This window comes from Sinohyriopsis cumingii, chromosome 3 (assembly GCF_028554795.1).
Source record: "Sinohyriopsis cumingii isolate HCF-2022 chromosome 3, ASM2855479v2, whole genome shotgun sequence".
Lineage (NCBI taxonomy): Eukaryota > Metazoa > Mollusca > Bivalvia > Unionida > Unionidae > Sinohyriopsis > Sinohyriopsis cumingii.
In genome coordinates, this window is record NC_142963.1 from 149,975,045 (window position 1) to 149,990,927 (window position 15,883).

General features: G+C 34.4%; 1 protein-coding gene across 16 annotated transcripts in view; it reads right to left on the reverse strand.

Annotated features, from left to right (window-relative positions):
* LOC149804145 (uncharacterized) overlaps positions 1-15,883 on the reverse strand; it is a 304,793-nt gene that overhangs the window by 68,622 nt on the left and 220,288 nt on the right. For 15 of the 16 annotated variants that reach the window (XM_089954101.1, XM_089954099.1, XM_089954104.1 and 12 more), the window contains 6 exons: positions 14,812-14,896; positions 14,419-14,475; positions 12,791-12,910; positions 11,572-11,598; positions 4,232-4,278; positions 1,919-2,060 (listed from right to left, as the gene is read on the reverse strand). In XM_089954101.1, the coding sequence (XP_089810227.1) occupies positions 1,919-2,060; positions 4,232-4,278; positions 11,572-11,598; positions 12,791-12,910; positions 14,419-14,475; positions 14,812-14,896 (478 nt within the window). The remainder of the gene's footprint in view (positions 1-1,918; positions 2,061-4,231; positions 4,279-11,571; positions 11,599-12,790; positions 12,911-14,418; positions 14,476-14,811; positions 14,897-15,883) is intronic. The other variant, XM_089954100.1, reaches the window with a different exon arrangement.

Here is a 15,883-nt window from a genome sequence, read left to right on the forward strand (position 1 = left end):
AGATAGTCACTATTTTCATTTAGGACAACAACAGGATTTTCATGATGACCGATGTAGCAGGTATATTGAATGTCTGGATGTGACCATTTGGACCCAACTAGACATAATAAGAAGTTCTTTAGTAAACACCCCATGTTGATACAACCACTTATTCACAAAGACCAATGATAGCAATATCAGCACCATTTTCATTTAGGGCCAGAAAAATGTCATAAGACGTTTTTCAGTGAAAACCTCATGTTGATAAGGCCATTCATTCTGGAAAACCAAGATTCTGAAGAGGTCATTCTGGTAGCCATATTAAGTATCAGACTGGCACCATTTTCATTCATCATAAGAAAACCCTACGCCAATATGTCTTTCTGTCCAGCAGCAGTAGCAATTACAAGATTTTAAAAACTGGCCACTGTGTAGAATATCAGATTTTAAACTGGCCACTGTGTTGGATATCAGATTTCAAACTGGCCATTGTGTTGGATATCAGATTTGCATCATTTTCATCTAGGAGTGACTAAACCATGGGATGAATCTGTATGGAAAGTTTCATGGCAATCCTCTGAGTAATTTAGGAGAAGTAGTGATAACAAACTTTGTTAACAAATGGATAATGGGCAACAAAAAATCCCATAAACTCTTCTAATCTCTGACCAGCAGAGCTAATAATTGCTAAAACAGCCTGAAAAGCTAATCAATTCATCTATATATAATATATAATATATAAGATATAAATATACCCACCAATTTTCCTTTACCAAGATCACATGGATTTTACTAAACTGTGCAAACAAGTATTCTGTCAATATAGGTCCAAAAGCTTTAACATATGTAATTGTACAACATTGAATTAGGTTATGGACATATGAAAAAATACATGCCTATATTAAATTTCATTTGTCCACCTCAAATGACTTCTGCTTAATTGAGCAAACAAAGCTTTTGCACCAAAAAAAGAATAAAAAAGTAAAAGTTCAAAAATGTCTTTAAAAATGTGTGCAGAAAGAAAAAAAATTGTAATGACCTGAAAATCTGGCCAGGTAATCTACAATTGCATACAGATATGTGAGCTAAATTTCATTTGTCTACCCTGAGTGGCTTTTGTGCAATCTTGACAACAGGATTCTTGAGATAAGATGGACATGACCAAATCATGATGTCCCCACTACAAGCAGCATAGGCATAAAAATAAGTAAAGACTCATAGCAGTGATGATGTGGTATTTTACATCATGTCAACACAAAGGTGGCTAGTGATCCAGTTCACACCAATTCTGACATGATATGAAAATCCCTAAGTCCAAATAAACTTTAACGATATTTGGGATTTTTTCAAAGAAAATTCAAGTTTTAAAAAAGCCTAGTCAAGTAACAGGTCAACCCATACTTTTTCAAGGCCTAAAGCTGAGCTCACACCACCCTCCAATTATCAGAGGAGAAACAGCTCTCAGTAACAGACTGCGACAAACTATGCTACAGTCTGTGATACACTATGCTAGAGCCTGTGGCAAATGCTACAGTCCATGATAAACTATGTTACTGTCTGTGATATATTATGCTACAGCCTGTGATAAACAATATGGCCTGTGATGAACTATGCTACAGTCTGTGATAAACAATGCTAAAATAAGCCCTGAAACTTGCAAGACTAGTGTAATTCTTCTTCTGCAACTACTTGAGCAGAAAGAGAAACTCCTTACATTTAGATTTCATATCAGCTGGTGAGTGTTAAAGGGAGCAGAAACAAAGCTCAACTGTTCTCAGTTTATCAGGACATTCTATACATAATGACAAATAACATGAAGTAAACAATTATTTTGATGAGATGATTATTAGTCTGCAAACATTTGAAGTCCAAGCAACAATATACAACTATTTAATACTCCATGTCTAACAATCTGCGACTTTTTATTGAAATGGGTTACCTTTTCATGGCTGGTCTTGATCGAAACCATCATGGTGTTGATTTTCTCTTGGAGGTCGAAACCTGAACGGTCAGCCAGTGCCTGCTGAGCAGTGTCCAGCTGCTGTTTCAGACTCAAGTTCTCATGCTGGTGAGTTGACAACCTGTAGATTAAGACATCAATGCCACTGATTCCATACATATTATAATCATGAAGCAAGAGAGCCCTTTTCATGTAATAAATCATGGAATTTCAGTACACAGGTTATGAACAAATCTTTGAGTAAAAGAGAGTGAAAAGATGGGATTTTTCTTAGAGTGGGACAGGTCCTCTGAGTAACACAGAGTGAAAACACAGGGACTTTTCTCATGTGATTTGGAATGGTCATGACCAAGTCCATCATCTGGGGGAAAAAATGTATTGGGGCTCCTATTTTCAGGTCGGAAATTCTGCATGACTTTGATACATATTTACTGGCAGTGAGGCCCATTTACTTTGGTACTGGGTCCATTTACATTGCCAATAAGGCCCATTTACAATGGTACTGAGGCCCATTTACACTGGTATTGAGGCCCATTTACACTGGTATTGAGGCCCATTTACAATGGTATTGAGGCCCATTTACACTGGAATTGAGGCCCATTTCATAGGTGTGATCATATTAGTACAATGTTGTGTTTGTGATAGACTGGGAGTGACAGAAGGAGGTAAAGATTAGTAGATAATCCATTTACTGTTTTGGGTGTGTAATAAAGGGAATAAAGTCAAGATTCAGGAGAGTTCTGAATTTAATCTTGGGATGATCAACAGTAGAAGCTATTACACTACTGAAAAACCAATGTGATGTACACAGTACATTACAGAATGCACAAACATCTGATCTTTCATACAAAGTTCATATGCATACAGACAAATCATTGTACCATATATGCTCACTTATAAGTCCAACTGCAAACACTGTAGACCCTAATCTGCTGTCACATAATGCACCAGGATGATGTTCTTTGTTCCACTGATTACTAGAACAAATTGCACAGAAACAGATCTGCTGATGCACTGTGTGACAGCAGATCGGGATTGGTGCAGTTTGCAGCTGGACTAATCTTATAAGTGAGTAAATATGGTACATAACCACTTCAGACATAAGCATCGGTTAGATCAAAAAGGTTTCTAAATATTCATAAGTAATTATCATGCAGCCACACATCATCCAGAAGAACCTGGCTGACACATATTTGCTAGAAGTCTTCTTTTCTCTGTCATTCGATGACTGATTTTCCTTGCAAAAGAGAAAAATGGAATGGGCAGTACTAAAAGCAAAATTTCATTAGTATTTTATGCATCAGCCAATTCAAAAGCCACAAAATAATTATATTACAAAAAATTAAAGTAGCAAATCTTTTCTTTCCTTGATGCCGGTACAGGATAATCTTAAAATTACCTTTACCATCTTTTCCAAAAAAAGATTCACTTTTTTAAGGCATTGCAAAGTTTGCAAACATCTTCAAGTTAGTATTAAACTCCAGCAAATTGAAGTACTCTAACAATCTGCTTTCAAAATCCATGATTTCAGAACATCTACAAGACTTTAGAGAAACATTCTGAACTTGGGAAGAACTTACCTTGGGGACCAACCATTTAATTATATTTTGGGGACCAACCATTTACTTATGTTTGGAGACCAGCCATTTAATTATATTTTGGAGTAGTTGGTTGGTGGATGGATAAGGTTTTTTTAAATTGTCAAATACAAAAGTCAATTGTACCCATCATACAAGATTTCAAATGAAAGAAACAAACCCAAAACATCTTTGTTCGCAAGAAAATCAGGCTCCAGACCCCTCATATAATTAATCAGTCATTTCCTTACCAGTGACACTGAACAAGCTGCTTAAACTACATTGAGCTGTCATTCTATAAAATGAATGACTGAACAAGATATTTAAGACATATACTCACCAGCTAAGTTTATACTTTCTACTCAAGTCTGAAAGCTAAAAGAGGATGTTAAGCAGTTCACTGTTTAAACTTTGTGTATAATTTAACCATTCAGCAACATCAAGAAACATGAACATCATCAGTGGTCACTGCTGGGAAACCATCCTTGCACATGTTATCTATGCTATACTTATGTAATAACAGAGTACTAACCCATAGGTAATTAACTTCCTTAAAAGCTTTAATGGGTGATTAATTGGGTATAATGAAAGGGATGACCTGCTGTCTTCATTTGGGCAGACAGGTGGAAGTTTTGGAAGCCACAAGGGACATCCTCCCTCAGAAACTGAGGCATTCCAGGACATTGTAAATACTCAGAAATAAATGTGAACTTACCGATCTTGCAAAGACTCCAACTTGTTCTGCAGTTTGGCACTTTGTTCCTGAAAAGAAAAATCGATTACAATGACCAGCAGGTTCAACCTGTCTTAGACTGTTAACTGTTTCTAAGATCACACGATCTTAAAGTGAAGTGAAGAGCAACCTATGTAACAACTTAATCGGTCTCAAGAAAACAAAGATGCACATATAACTAAAATCTTACACACCATACACCATGGAATTAAATGTGCACCTACCTTCAAGGACAAATCAGCACATCTCTTCTTCACCAAGTTACAGATTATTTTAAGTCATTTTACAGATGTAAAGAGAAAGTTTGTTCTATCTTCAACTTTCTACTATGACTGGAGGTTATCTGTAACTTACATCTTTTTAAATCAAAGCATCTTTCCTTGACAAAAATTTGTTGCAGTTGGCCCCCAGTGACTCTTAAAATACAATTTATTTTCATTCAACATTCTTATATCATCACATTTATTAATTCAAAGTTTCTTTTCATCAAAATTTATTGTGTAATAAGCCATCACTTGCTGAATTGCACAGTAAATAACAATATTTTATATACACAAGCACAGCGATATCTTAAAGGACTTTGGAGTTCAAGTTGGTGGAAAGAAAGTATGGATAATGGATGGATGGGTTGATGGAAAGACAACTAGACAAAAATATTAAAAATATTGATATAAAGAATTGTGAACATCAAAAAACACATCTAGAACACTATATTATGTGTATTTAGGTTCAAAAACATATCTTCCAAGATTTTTAATTATACTCCAAAAACAGGAATAAATGATGGGTGGATGGATTGGATGGACTGGATGAATGGATGGATGGATTGGATGAACTCGATGGATAGATGGATTGGATGGATGGATGGAACGAAGAATGGATTAGATGGATTGATGAATAAATGAATGAATGAATGAATGAATGAATGAATGAATGAATGAATGAATGAACGAATGGATGAAACACTGAAATGTTGAATTGTGAAAACAAGAAACTACAAATCTACACCATTAAATGTTTTTATGGAGATCTCTTCAATCATCTGGTAGTTTTTTCCCTGCATGAAAGCGTAGATCATGGATGCATGGATGGATGGACAGAAAAACAAAGTCAAGGTCTATATGTGAAGCCCACAATCACAGTACTGTAAAATGTGTGACCTTGATGACATGGGAGGTTATGTCACAAAATGATTCATTTTAGCTTCATAAAGTCATATGGGTGAGTGGGTGTGTCTTAGAATGAATTCTCTTAGCTTTATAATATATGGGTGAGTGGATGTGTCTTAAAATGAACTCTCTTTAGCTTTATAATATATGGGTGAGTGGGTGTGTCTTAAAATGAACTCACTTTAGCTTTATAATATATGGATGAGTGGGTTTGTCTTAAAATGAACTCTCTTTAGCTTTATAATAATTATATGGGTGAGTGGGTGTGTCTTAGAATGAACTCTCTTTAGCTTTATAATATATGGGTGAGTGGGTGTGTCTTAGAATGAACTGTCTTAACTTTATAATAGATGGGTGAGTGGGTGTTTCTTAAAATGAACTGTCTTAACCTTATAATATATGCATGTGTCTCAGAATGAAATGTCTAAACTTCATAAGGTCATATGAGTGAGAGGGTGCATCTTAGATTAAACTGTCTTAACTTTATAATATATGGGTGAGTGGGTGTGTCTTAGAATGAACTGTCTTAACTTTATAATATATGGGTGAGTGGGCGTGTCTTAGAATGAACTGTCTTAACTTCATAAGGTCATATGGGTGAGTGGGCATGTCTTTGAATGAACGGTCTTAAGTTTATAATATATGGGTGAGTGGGTGTTTCTTAGAATGAACTGTCGTAACTTAATAATATATGGGTGAGTGAGTGTGTCTCAGAATGATCTATCGTAACTTAATAATATATGGGTGAGTGGGTGTGTCTTAGAACGAACTGTCTTAACATTATAATATATGGGTGAGTGTGTGTGTCTTAAAATGAACCGTCTTAACTTCATAAGGTCATATGGGTGAATGGGTGTGTCTTAGAATGAACTGTCTTAACTTTATAATATATGTGTGAGTGTGTGTGTTTTAGATTGAACTGTCTTAACTTCATAAGGTCAATGGGTAAGTGGGTGTGTCTTAGAATGAACTGTCTTAGTTTTATAACATCATATAGATGAATTGGTGTACCTCAAAATGAATTGTATTACCTTTATAACATCCCATTTGTAAGTGGGTGTGTATTAGAATGAACTGTCTTTACTTCATAAGGTCATATAGGTGAGTGGGTGTGTCTTACAATGAACTATCTTAGCTTCATAAGGTCAAATGGGTGAGTGGGTGTGTCTTAGAATGAACTATCTTAGCTTCATATGGTCAAATGGGTGAGTGGGTGTGTCTTACAATGAACTATCTTAGCTTCATAAGGTCAAATGGGTGAGTGGGTGTGTCTTAGAATGAACTATCTTAGCTTCATAAGGTCAAATGGGTGAGTGGGTGTGTCTTAGAATGACCCGTCTTAGCTTCATAAGGTCATATGGGTGAATGGGTGTGTCTTAGAATGAACTGTCTTATATTCATAAGGTCATATGGATGAATGGGTGCGTCTTAGAATGAACTGTCTTAGCTTTTTGACTTTCACACAAACGATGATTAGAATCTATCGAGTCTGGGTGTGAAGATTTCTAATAGCAAAAGGCACATTTTAGAGTCCAATATGTGTACCAAATTTTAAAGAAATACCTTGAATGGTTTTGGATTTGTGCTCCAGTAATGTAAGTGTAAATGATGTATATATAGGGGATAATGGCACATCAGTACAATAGTGGTTAAAATAAAAAGTTTCAAAAATATAAAGATATGGCATTCCCAAAAATTATAGAGATAACCCTTCGAAAATAACTTTTCTACAAGAAAAAGATAATAAAATTTCTTTCAAAAGTCAAACATTTTCTATGGCATGGTATTTGCAATCTCCTGTTAGTTTGTATCTCCCCTGCCTCCCCCACATTGGGTTCAAAAACAAAAAACATCAAGGACAGACCTACCATCTCTGAGGAGACTGTCTCAGTAAGGCAGTTGATTTTTTTCCATAAGTTTTATCAGTTTTCACTAAGGTGTAACAAAATATCTTCAACTGCTATTGTAAAGCTGGAAAACATATTTAAAAGTTCATCCTGGTTTGAAAGAAAATCCCAGGCCTAGCACCACACCCCTGAAAATTAAATGGTCTGTCCCATTTTTTTGTGATACTCCAGAATGACTAATATTCATAAGTGTAAAATTAAAAGCTGGAGTGTTCATAAAATCAAATTCAATCAACCAGAGCTCTGAAATTCAGTTTTTCTGGGATTTACTTGCTCAATGATGAACCATCCTTCCCTGCATCACACACTCTGACATTGCAGCTACCAAAATATTTATTTATGAAGTGAAATCTGACTTCACAAATATGTTGCCTCTGAACACAAACTAAATAATCTTTAATCAAGATGGTTTGCATATCTTTAAGTTACTTAACTTCAAATGAATTGGTTTGTTCCACTTCATATACCTTACCTATGCAAATTAGGATAATGGATTCTTCCATTAAGGAGTCTCAACACATTATCATCCAAGCTATTTCCAGTCAATTATTTAATATATGTGCATCTCTGACTGACTTACCTTTTCCCTGAACAGTATGCATGACTATGTACACTACACAGGCTATAGCCATACGAGGTCTCCATAATGGTATATCTTTTTTTAAAAATAATATTTCTGAAAATTGTGTTTTTTAAACATAAACATGTCAGGGAGTTCTGTGTTGCAAAACTGTGCTTTCCCATGATACATCAAGTTCTTCCCCCACCCCCACCTCATATTACTGTACCAGGGGGAAAAAGAATAAAATAAACTGTCATGCAAATTCTGAATGTAGTCAGCAGTGACAAATGCTGATTTAAAATGACAGAAGTTTATAAGGAGACAACACTTGTGAACTGGAGGCAGGTTTTTGTTATGTTTATTGATTATCCCTCTGAGAGCCAAATTAATTAAACATGGCAATGAATTTCTAAGTGGATATGTGCATTACTTTTTTTTTAAAAAGCTAGCTAAAGAAGAAAGTACATCTTGAAGAATATTAAAACCCTCTAACTACTACTACTACTGCAACAACATGTAAATGCTACTTTTTAGGCTGGTACTTCAAACAAAGAAGAAAGAAATCTGAGATAAAACATAATCAAGAGGCCTAAATGGGCATGAGATCACTCACCTGGCTTACACCTACCTAACAGCCATATGCAGGAGTAGTTGGGTAAAAAGGTTAGTTAAGCAGAATGCTCTCTGATGATACTTCTACCAGTGCTGTTGATTGCAAAGGTTATGAAAACAACTGTATCTGATGACCTTCCAGCATCATTTGTCCAGTAATGAAGAGACCCTATGATGGGACATTTTGCGTCAAAGTTGGTCAAATTCTGCTCAGAAGTTGTTTCACATGAAAGTGTGTAATTGTTCTCTACTTTTAGCATTGGACTTTTCATAATTCTTAAAGCCTCGTATATAAGTATGTTTTATATAAAGTTTATCAAATTCTATTTAGCAGTTTTTATGAAGAAAACATTTAAATGCCTGTCTATTTTTAGCAACAGTGGCCATGTCAGATGTAGGGTTGGCATCTTCTCTATAAAACTGAAACACCTCTAAGCTTGGATGATTTCTGTCAAATTTAATCACATTCAGTTGAGCATTTATTTCAGAAATTAAAAAATGTTTCTCTATACTTAGTAATAAAATGGATTTATTTGATTTCATTTGTGGTCACCTCAATGATTTATTTAATGATGCATTGGTATCATGTCTAAAAATCTTAAACAAGTCACTTTATTAAGAAACTCATCCAATCATACAAGTGATATTTTAAGCATTTTCAGTATTATGTACAGTATGTGAAACAGATGAAGTACAAGTAAAACTTCCCAGTCACAAAAAATTAGTAAACTGAATATCTTTGTTTAGCCCTGTAGCAGTTTTTCTGAGGTCCTTTAAAGATTTTACTGTTGTTAGTAACTGTGGCAGTTTTTCTGAGGTCCTTTAAAAATTTTACTGTTGTTAGTAACTGTGGCAGTTTTTCTGAGGTCTTTTAAAGATTTTACTGTTGTTAGTAACTTTGGCAGACTGACATCATTTGCACAAATATGACAAGTGCTCATACCATGATGATCATCTTTTGGTCAAATTCTACTTGAAAAGATCTTTTAAGGGTTGTTCCATTTTTGGTAATAATGGCTTTCTATTTTTAGTAACAGTAGCCATATTTGACAGAGATCGGCATGTAAATTGAAAGATCTTCCTGCCCTGATGCTTTCTGTCAAGTTTATCAAATTCTGTTCACCTATTTTGAAAATGAAGTAATTGATTTAAAGGGTTTTTAATAGTTTTAGTAACTGTAATCACACGTTATGGCAGATTGCAAAAATTTGCACAAATCTGAAAGCCCTTCATGCCAGTATATTCTGTGCCAAATTTGGTCAACAATGGTCTGGTGGTTTTTGACAAGTTTAAAATATCAAGTGTTGATGGATGCATGATGCAGGACATGCAATGTACTATGGGAAATACCATAAGCTCTCTTAGCTATAGCCTGTGAGCTAAAAAGCAAATGCAATTTTGTTCCAAACTTTGTTCAGTTTTTTAAACCCTGTCAGAGTTCAAATTTCAATTTCTTTAAGAACTGATTATCATATGCACAAATGCAGTGTGCCTTTAATTATTTCTGATATATTTACATCAGTACCTGTACCCAAAGCACAAATTACTCAAAAATAAGGGGGAAAAAGTTGGTGTGGCTACAAGAAGAACAAGACAAATGAAAGGCATAATAGGCATCAAGCAAGACAGGGATTGCACTTAAATGAGCTGATCAAGATCAAACAAATATATAAGGAAATTTCTTACATGATCAAGCTGGTGGTTTGCTATCATGTGCTTTTGTGGCATCAGCTTTACTCAAGCATCAAATGTTTATGTGCTGCTTCAGTACAATTTTTATGTTTAAAATCTCATTTTTGTAGATATTGACATCATAATGTATGATAAGTTATGGTAAATAATCATATAAGAATTGTGATAATACAGTTTGCTGGAGCACTCAAAAAAGACTTTAAACCCTCTAGTTCTGCCCTCGGGTTCTGAGACTGTACCCGATTGTTCCAACTAAGGTTCTAACTCTGGGTCTGCCCTCAGGTTCCAACAGAGACTGTGTTCTCAGGTTCAAACTTAGGTTTTGCTATTAGGTTCAAACTCAGGCATTACCTTGGGCTCAAATTCAGACTTTGCCAACAGGTTCAAACTCAGGTTTTGTCCTTAGGTTCCAGCTCAAACTTTTCCTTTAGGTTCAAACTGAGGGTCTGCCTTAAGTTCAAACTCAGGCTTTGCCTTTAAGTACAAACTTCAGCTTTGCCTTTACATTCCAACTCAGGCTCTGCCTTCAGGTTCCCACTCAAATTTTGCCCTCTGGTTCAAAGTCAGGTATTGCCCTCTGGATCCAACTTGAGCTTCACCTTCAGGTTCAAATACAGGCTATGCCTTCAGGTTCCATCTTGGGCTTCATCATTAAGTTTAAGCACAGACTGTGCCATCATGTTCCAATTTAGGCTTTGCCCTCAGGTTTTAACTCAGGCTTTGTTTTCAGGTTCCAACTAAGGCATTGTTTTCCGGCTCGATTCAAGCTTTTCCTTCAGGTTCCAACTCAGGCTATGCCCGCATGTTCAAACTCTGACTTTGCTCTAAGGTTCAAAGGGCTTTGCTTTAAGTTCCAACTTGAGCTTTGTCTTTAGGTTCCAAGTCAGGCATTGTTCTTAGGTTCAACTCAGGCTCTGTCCTTAGGTTCCAACCTAAGTTTTGTCTTTAGGCTCCAGTGCAAAATTTGCCTTTAGGTTCAAACTCAGGGTTTGTCCTCATTTTCCAACTCAGGCTTTGCCCTTAAATTCAAACTCAAGCTTTGCCCTCAGGTTCAAACTGAGGGTTTGACTTCAAGTTCAAGTTCTTTCCCTGTGCTCCAGCAAACAATTCCTTTTCCCTGTATTGAAAAACTAAACAACAAAACATACTGAGAGCGACAATAGATCTAAAATTGTTTGCCCATGACAATGCCATGAATTTTCGTATTAGAAGTGAAATAATTCTTGCAAAATCATTCTCTTCTTTCCAAAAAGAAATATACTATTGGTGAACCATGGCATTACTTTAATTAAAAAAACAAATTTACCATAGACTGCCCACTATAATTCAACCCATTCAAAAGGTATACTAAAAAGCATTTAGAATTATTTAAACAATTACCTGTTGCATGTTTGTTGGACTGGATGACTATTAAAGGTAGAGATGACATTTCTTTACAAAGAAATTAAATTATGAATGCATTCAATTTCAATAATGAACAACTATTTTGATGTGCAAAAGCAATCTTCATATAAAAGCCAAATATTCAGGCAGAATTTCAAAAATTATTTTTGTTTTGTAAGAATGAAAGTGGTATGCATCATCATTATAGTTACCTGCATACAATGAATACAAAAATGACTGGTACTCAATTATATATCTGCGAAAGGGTGTCAAAGACACCAAAGTTTTTTAAAACTTTTGTCCCTATTTTAAGAAAATTTCTTGAAACAATGTGAAGACCACATGCCGAACATTATTCCATAATTATTAGTTTTGGTTCACAAAATATGCTTTTTAAAAAAAGTTTCCTGAAACATTTTAGACAGTGCATGCTAATCTTCTTTATATACTTATTAAGAGAATTCACTTGTATGGTAATTCCATTCATGTCTATGTATATATATCTTTAAAATATAAAAACAGTTTTGTGTTATATTTAAAAATCTTACTTTACTAACAAAAGCCAACACTCTGATTTTCACAAAATTTAAATGTTATATCTCCTCTCCCACCCCTGCAATTATATTTCAGGCTTAGCAAGATCCTCTGACAACTAGCTTTTTGGAATCGAGTTCAAAAATAAATCTAAACTGTAGTACAACAAATGCCTGAACACATGTAATGAACAAGTTGTGTATTTATAACACTGCATCATGAGATCCCATTTCAAAAAATACTATATATTTTCAACATTACACAAAAATTCATGTCTGATACCATTTCATCATGTCACACATATAGAATGCATGGTCATGTCTGATACCATTTCATCATGTCACACATATAGAATGCATGGTCATGTCTAAGACCATTTCATCATGTCATATGTCAAATGCATGCAGTCATGTCTAATACAATTTCATCATTTCTCATATGTCAAATGTATAAGGGTCAATCCCAAATTTCCATTTTAACAGGAATGTTATGTGATCATCATGTATCATGTTTATCTATTCATATAAACACTATCAAGCTTGTCAAGTTCAATGTTTTTGCTTGCAAAACGTGGAGATACTGAACTTGCTACAAAATATTTGATCATGTGAATCAATGCTTCAATTTCATTCATCTCATGCTTGTTAAAAAGACAACATTTTCTCTGACAAACATAACTTACTTTTTCATGGCGGTAGTTCAGTTCCAAATTTTCCTGAGCACTCTTGTAGTACTGTACATCTCTCACACTCTGTTGCAACTGGCTGTTCCTTTCCAAGAGAGTTGTGTTGGAAACATTGAGCTGCATAAAAACACAGATGGGTTTTAGTATTTTTATTAACCTATATTGGAAATAGGTGTCTGACATCTTCTTAGTCAACCTTCCTTTGTATTATTAATGAACCAGTATTATAAAACTATAACCATTGGCGCATTGCACTGCTCACCATAATGTACTCCATAAGACGATAATAGAAGATCTGTGTTTCCGCCTGTGACTTCTCAGAATGACTATGAATGCTTCAAATTAAATACCTTCATGAACTTGAAGGACCATAGCTGTCCAACATGGAGTACTTGAAACAACACTCGAAAGACAAATCTACATCTATAAAACAATATTCACTTCAAAATTACATCTGAATAAGTTCTTAAGCTCTGCTGATTACATGCAACATCCAGGGGGCGCTCACCAATATGTACTTTAGAGAGAGTGACGTATGTAAGGTGAAGTAGTTTGCATTTAAAACATGCACAATGGAGAGAATGTTGGCATACCTATATGCTACAGTAATGTAATGTGGATGATATTTCTTTGGATATTGTACTTTTGGAAATTTTACATGATTTAAGCACACTGCTAACTAAAATGACTGCTCCCTTGTGTTAAAAAATCAGCCTGAATTAGTCTAAAGTACACTATACATAGCAGCTATTAAAACAGGGAAAATGAATTTTGCCAGCCTAGACAATACCAGCTTCTGAAAGTGCAATGAATGAATTACCAAATATGAAAAATGTAAAAAAAGTTATCAGCTCTTTTTTATACAATTTACCTCTGAAGTTCAGGAAGTGAAAATGACCAAGTAGAGCTAGCACTTTTTTGAAAGGTTCACATTTGAAGTAAGGCCAAGCTGTATACTCTATAACCCATAGTACACCCATCAATCATACATCAAAATAAAGGGAATTAAAGGTTCTTTTAATTATACCTAAGATATACAAGGTCTTTTTTAAATAGCCAGTATAACCAGTGAGGAAAACCAGGGAAATTCTTTTTCTTTAAAATCTTAACCCTATGGAAAATGTGAAACTGTATAGCGCCACCCCAATGCAAAGGTATAAAATTGATTGACAAGGGCAATAACTCTGTCCAAAAGGAAACCGATAAAGCAAACCATAAAAGGCATATCTAAGTCTATAAGACATATCAGATGATGCTGAATGGTTATTGACCCTGAAAAACATATTTACCACCTGTCCAATCCACCAATAAAAATGAGTTTACATTCTGAGCTAATGAATCATTGGTACAATAAAAGACCATTCCTAAACTTCAGAAAAGGTCAGAAGACAAATATATGGAAAGGAATTAGATACTTATGAAACATATTTTTGGAATATAGGTCCATGACATACCCTGAAATTGAAAGTATACAATAATAACATTAATTCTTTTCATTACATTATACAGACAAAGGGATACTGACAAAGGGCTTATCTGAAAACTAATTCCTTCAAAACAGAATACAAAAAACCTACATGTTTTTTTTATCATCTTATATGTAAACAAAAAAAAGCAATATTCACCTCATTTTCAACTGTAGTTAATTTTGTCTCTGTTGCATTCAGCCTTGACATGAGATTCTGAAAAACATTAAAAAACGAAAAAATATATTAAATCAGTCCAATGTGAAAAAAACAAAATTAAATTAGTGCAAATAGTACAATTCAGTCGCACTTTAATTGATATAATTTTTATGATATGCATGAAGTTGATCTTGTGAGGGTATTTTTACAATGTGCCATAATCAAAAAATTTAGATGATTTTGTCAAACATGCATTTATGGAAACGTGGACTGAACCTCTGTATTGAATGCCAGATCAACAATTCAATATTAAATACATGCCGAACAATGTGCCATGAGAATCCATTCAGATAATTTATATGACTGTGTCAGGTATGTAGTTGTCAGACCCACCTGAGATGTGTCTTTCAAAGTATTAACTTCCAATTCCTTCTTCTCTAACTTCCTAGCCCACTCTTCACGAGCTTCCTGTAGTTTTCTATATATAAAAAAATACATAATAAAGATCAATTAATCTACATCCTTTCAAGAAAATAATTTCAACAATCATCAATGAATTTAAGAATTTGTTATAATATCAAAGAATATGCTAGTCATGAAAAAAAAAAAGAAAATAAAATGTGGTGCGAACTTCACACAGTAACATTTCTGTATGGGTTGTTTTATTTCCATAAAATGACCATTTTTACTAATTTAGAAGCTGGGGTTCTATCTGAGACAAATATACAATTTACAATAAAAAATTATTAAAATACTTAAAGCAAAGATTTCTTCATTAGCGTATCACTTTCTAATATTCATCACCCCTGGGTTCTTCAAATTTGGCAATTTGGAGGTATTTCATATAAGCTGCTCTCAGAAATTCTTATATGCTTCATGACAACTTGGTGACAATTATAACAATATCAGGAACAATAATCATACAATGAAACTCTTTCTTTCCAAGAAACATTGATAACACCAACAGTTTTGTAAACCACATTTTCTTATTTTAAGGGGAAAAGAGCGCCTTTTCAAAGTCTGCTATCAAAAATGTCTGATCTACTAATTGCTGGGTATCCAAAACTATTCTGAGATATATAAAGGATCCCAAACGGGCAATAATTTGGTACTGAACTAATGAAACAAACTGAATAATTTTCAGTTTTTGCAAGCCTTGGTGAGCAAATGCTGGAAATTATTCAACAAGTTGCATAAATTCAATATTAAATCATTAGCCATAAAGATTATACTATCACACAGTCCTTATTTTAGTGGAAAGAGTCTTGATAAAAAAAAGAAAATAATATATTTTTGCATTTTATTTAATTCTGAATCAGCTGCAGTGCCTTTCACTTCTTACGTACAAAACAATACTTCAAGAAACAAGTTGAGAGAATACCATAGAGTTAAATAATGATTCCACCACAGATGCAGTACTGCATATGACAGAAGGAATAGCATTCCAGTTGTTGGATATTCATGT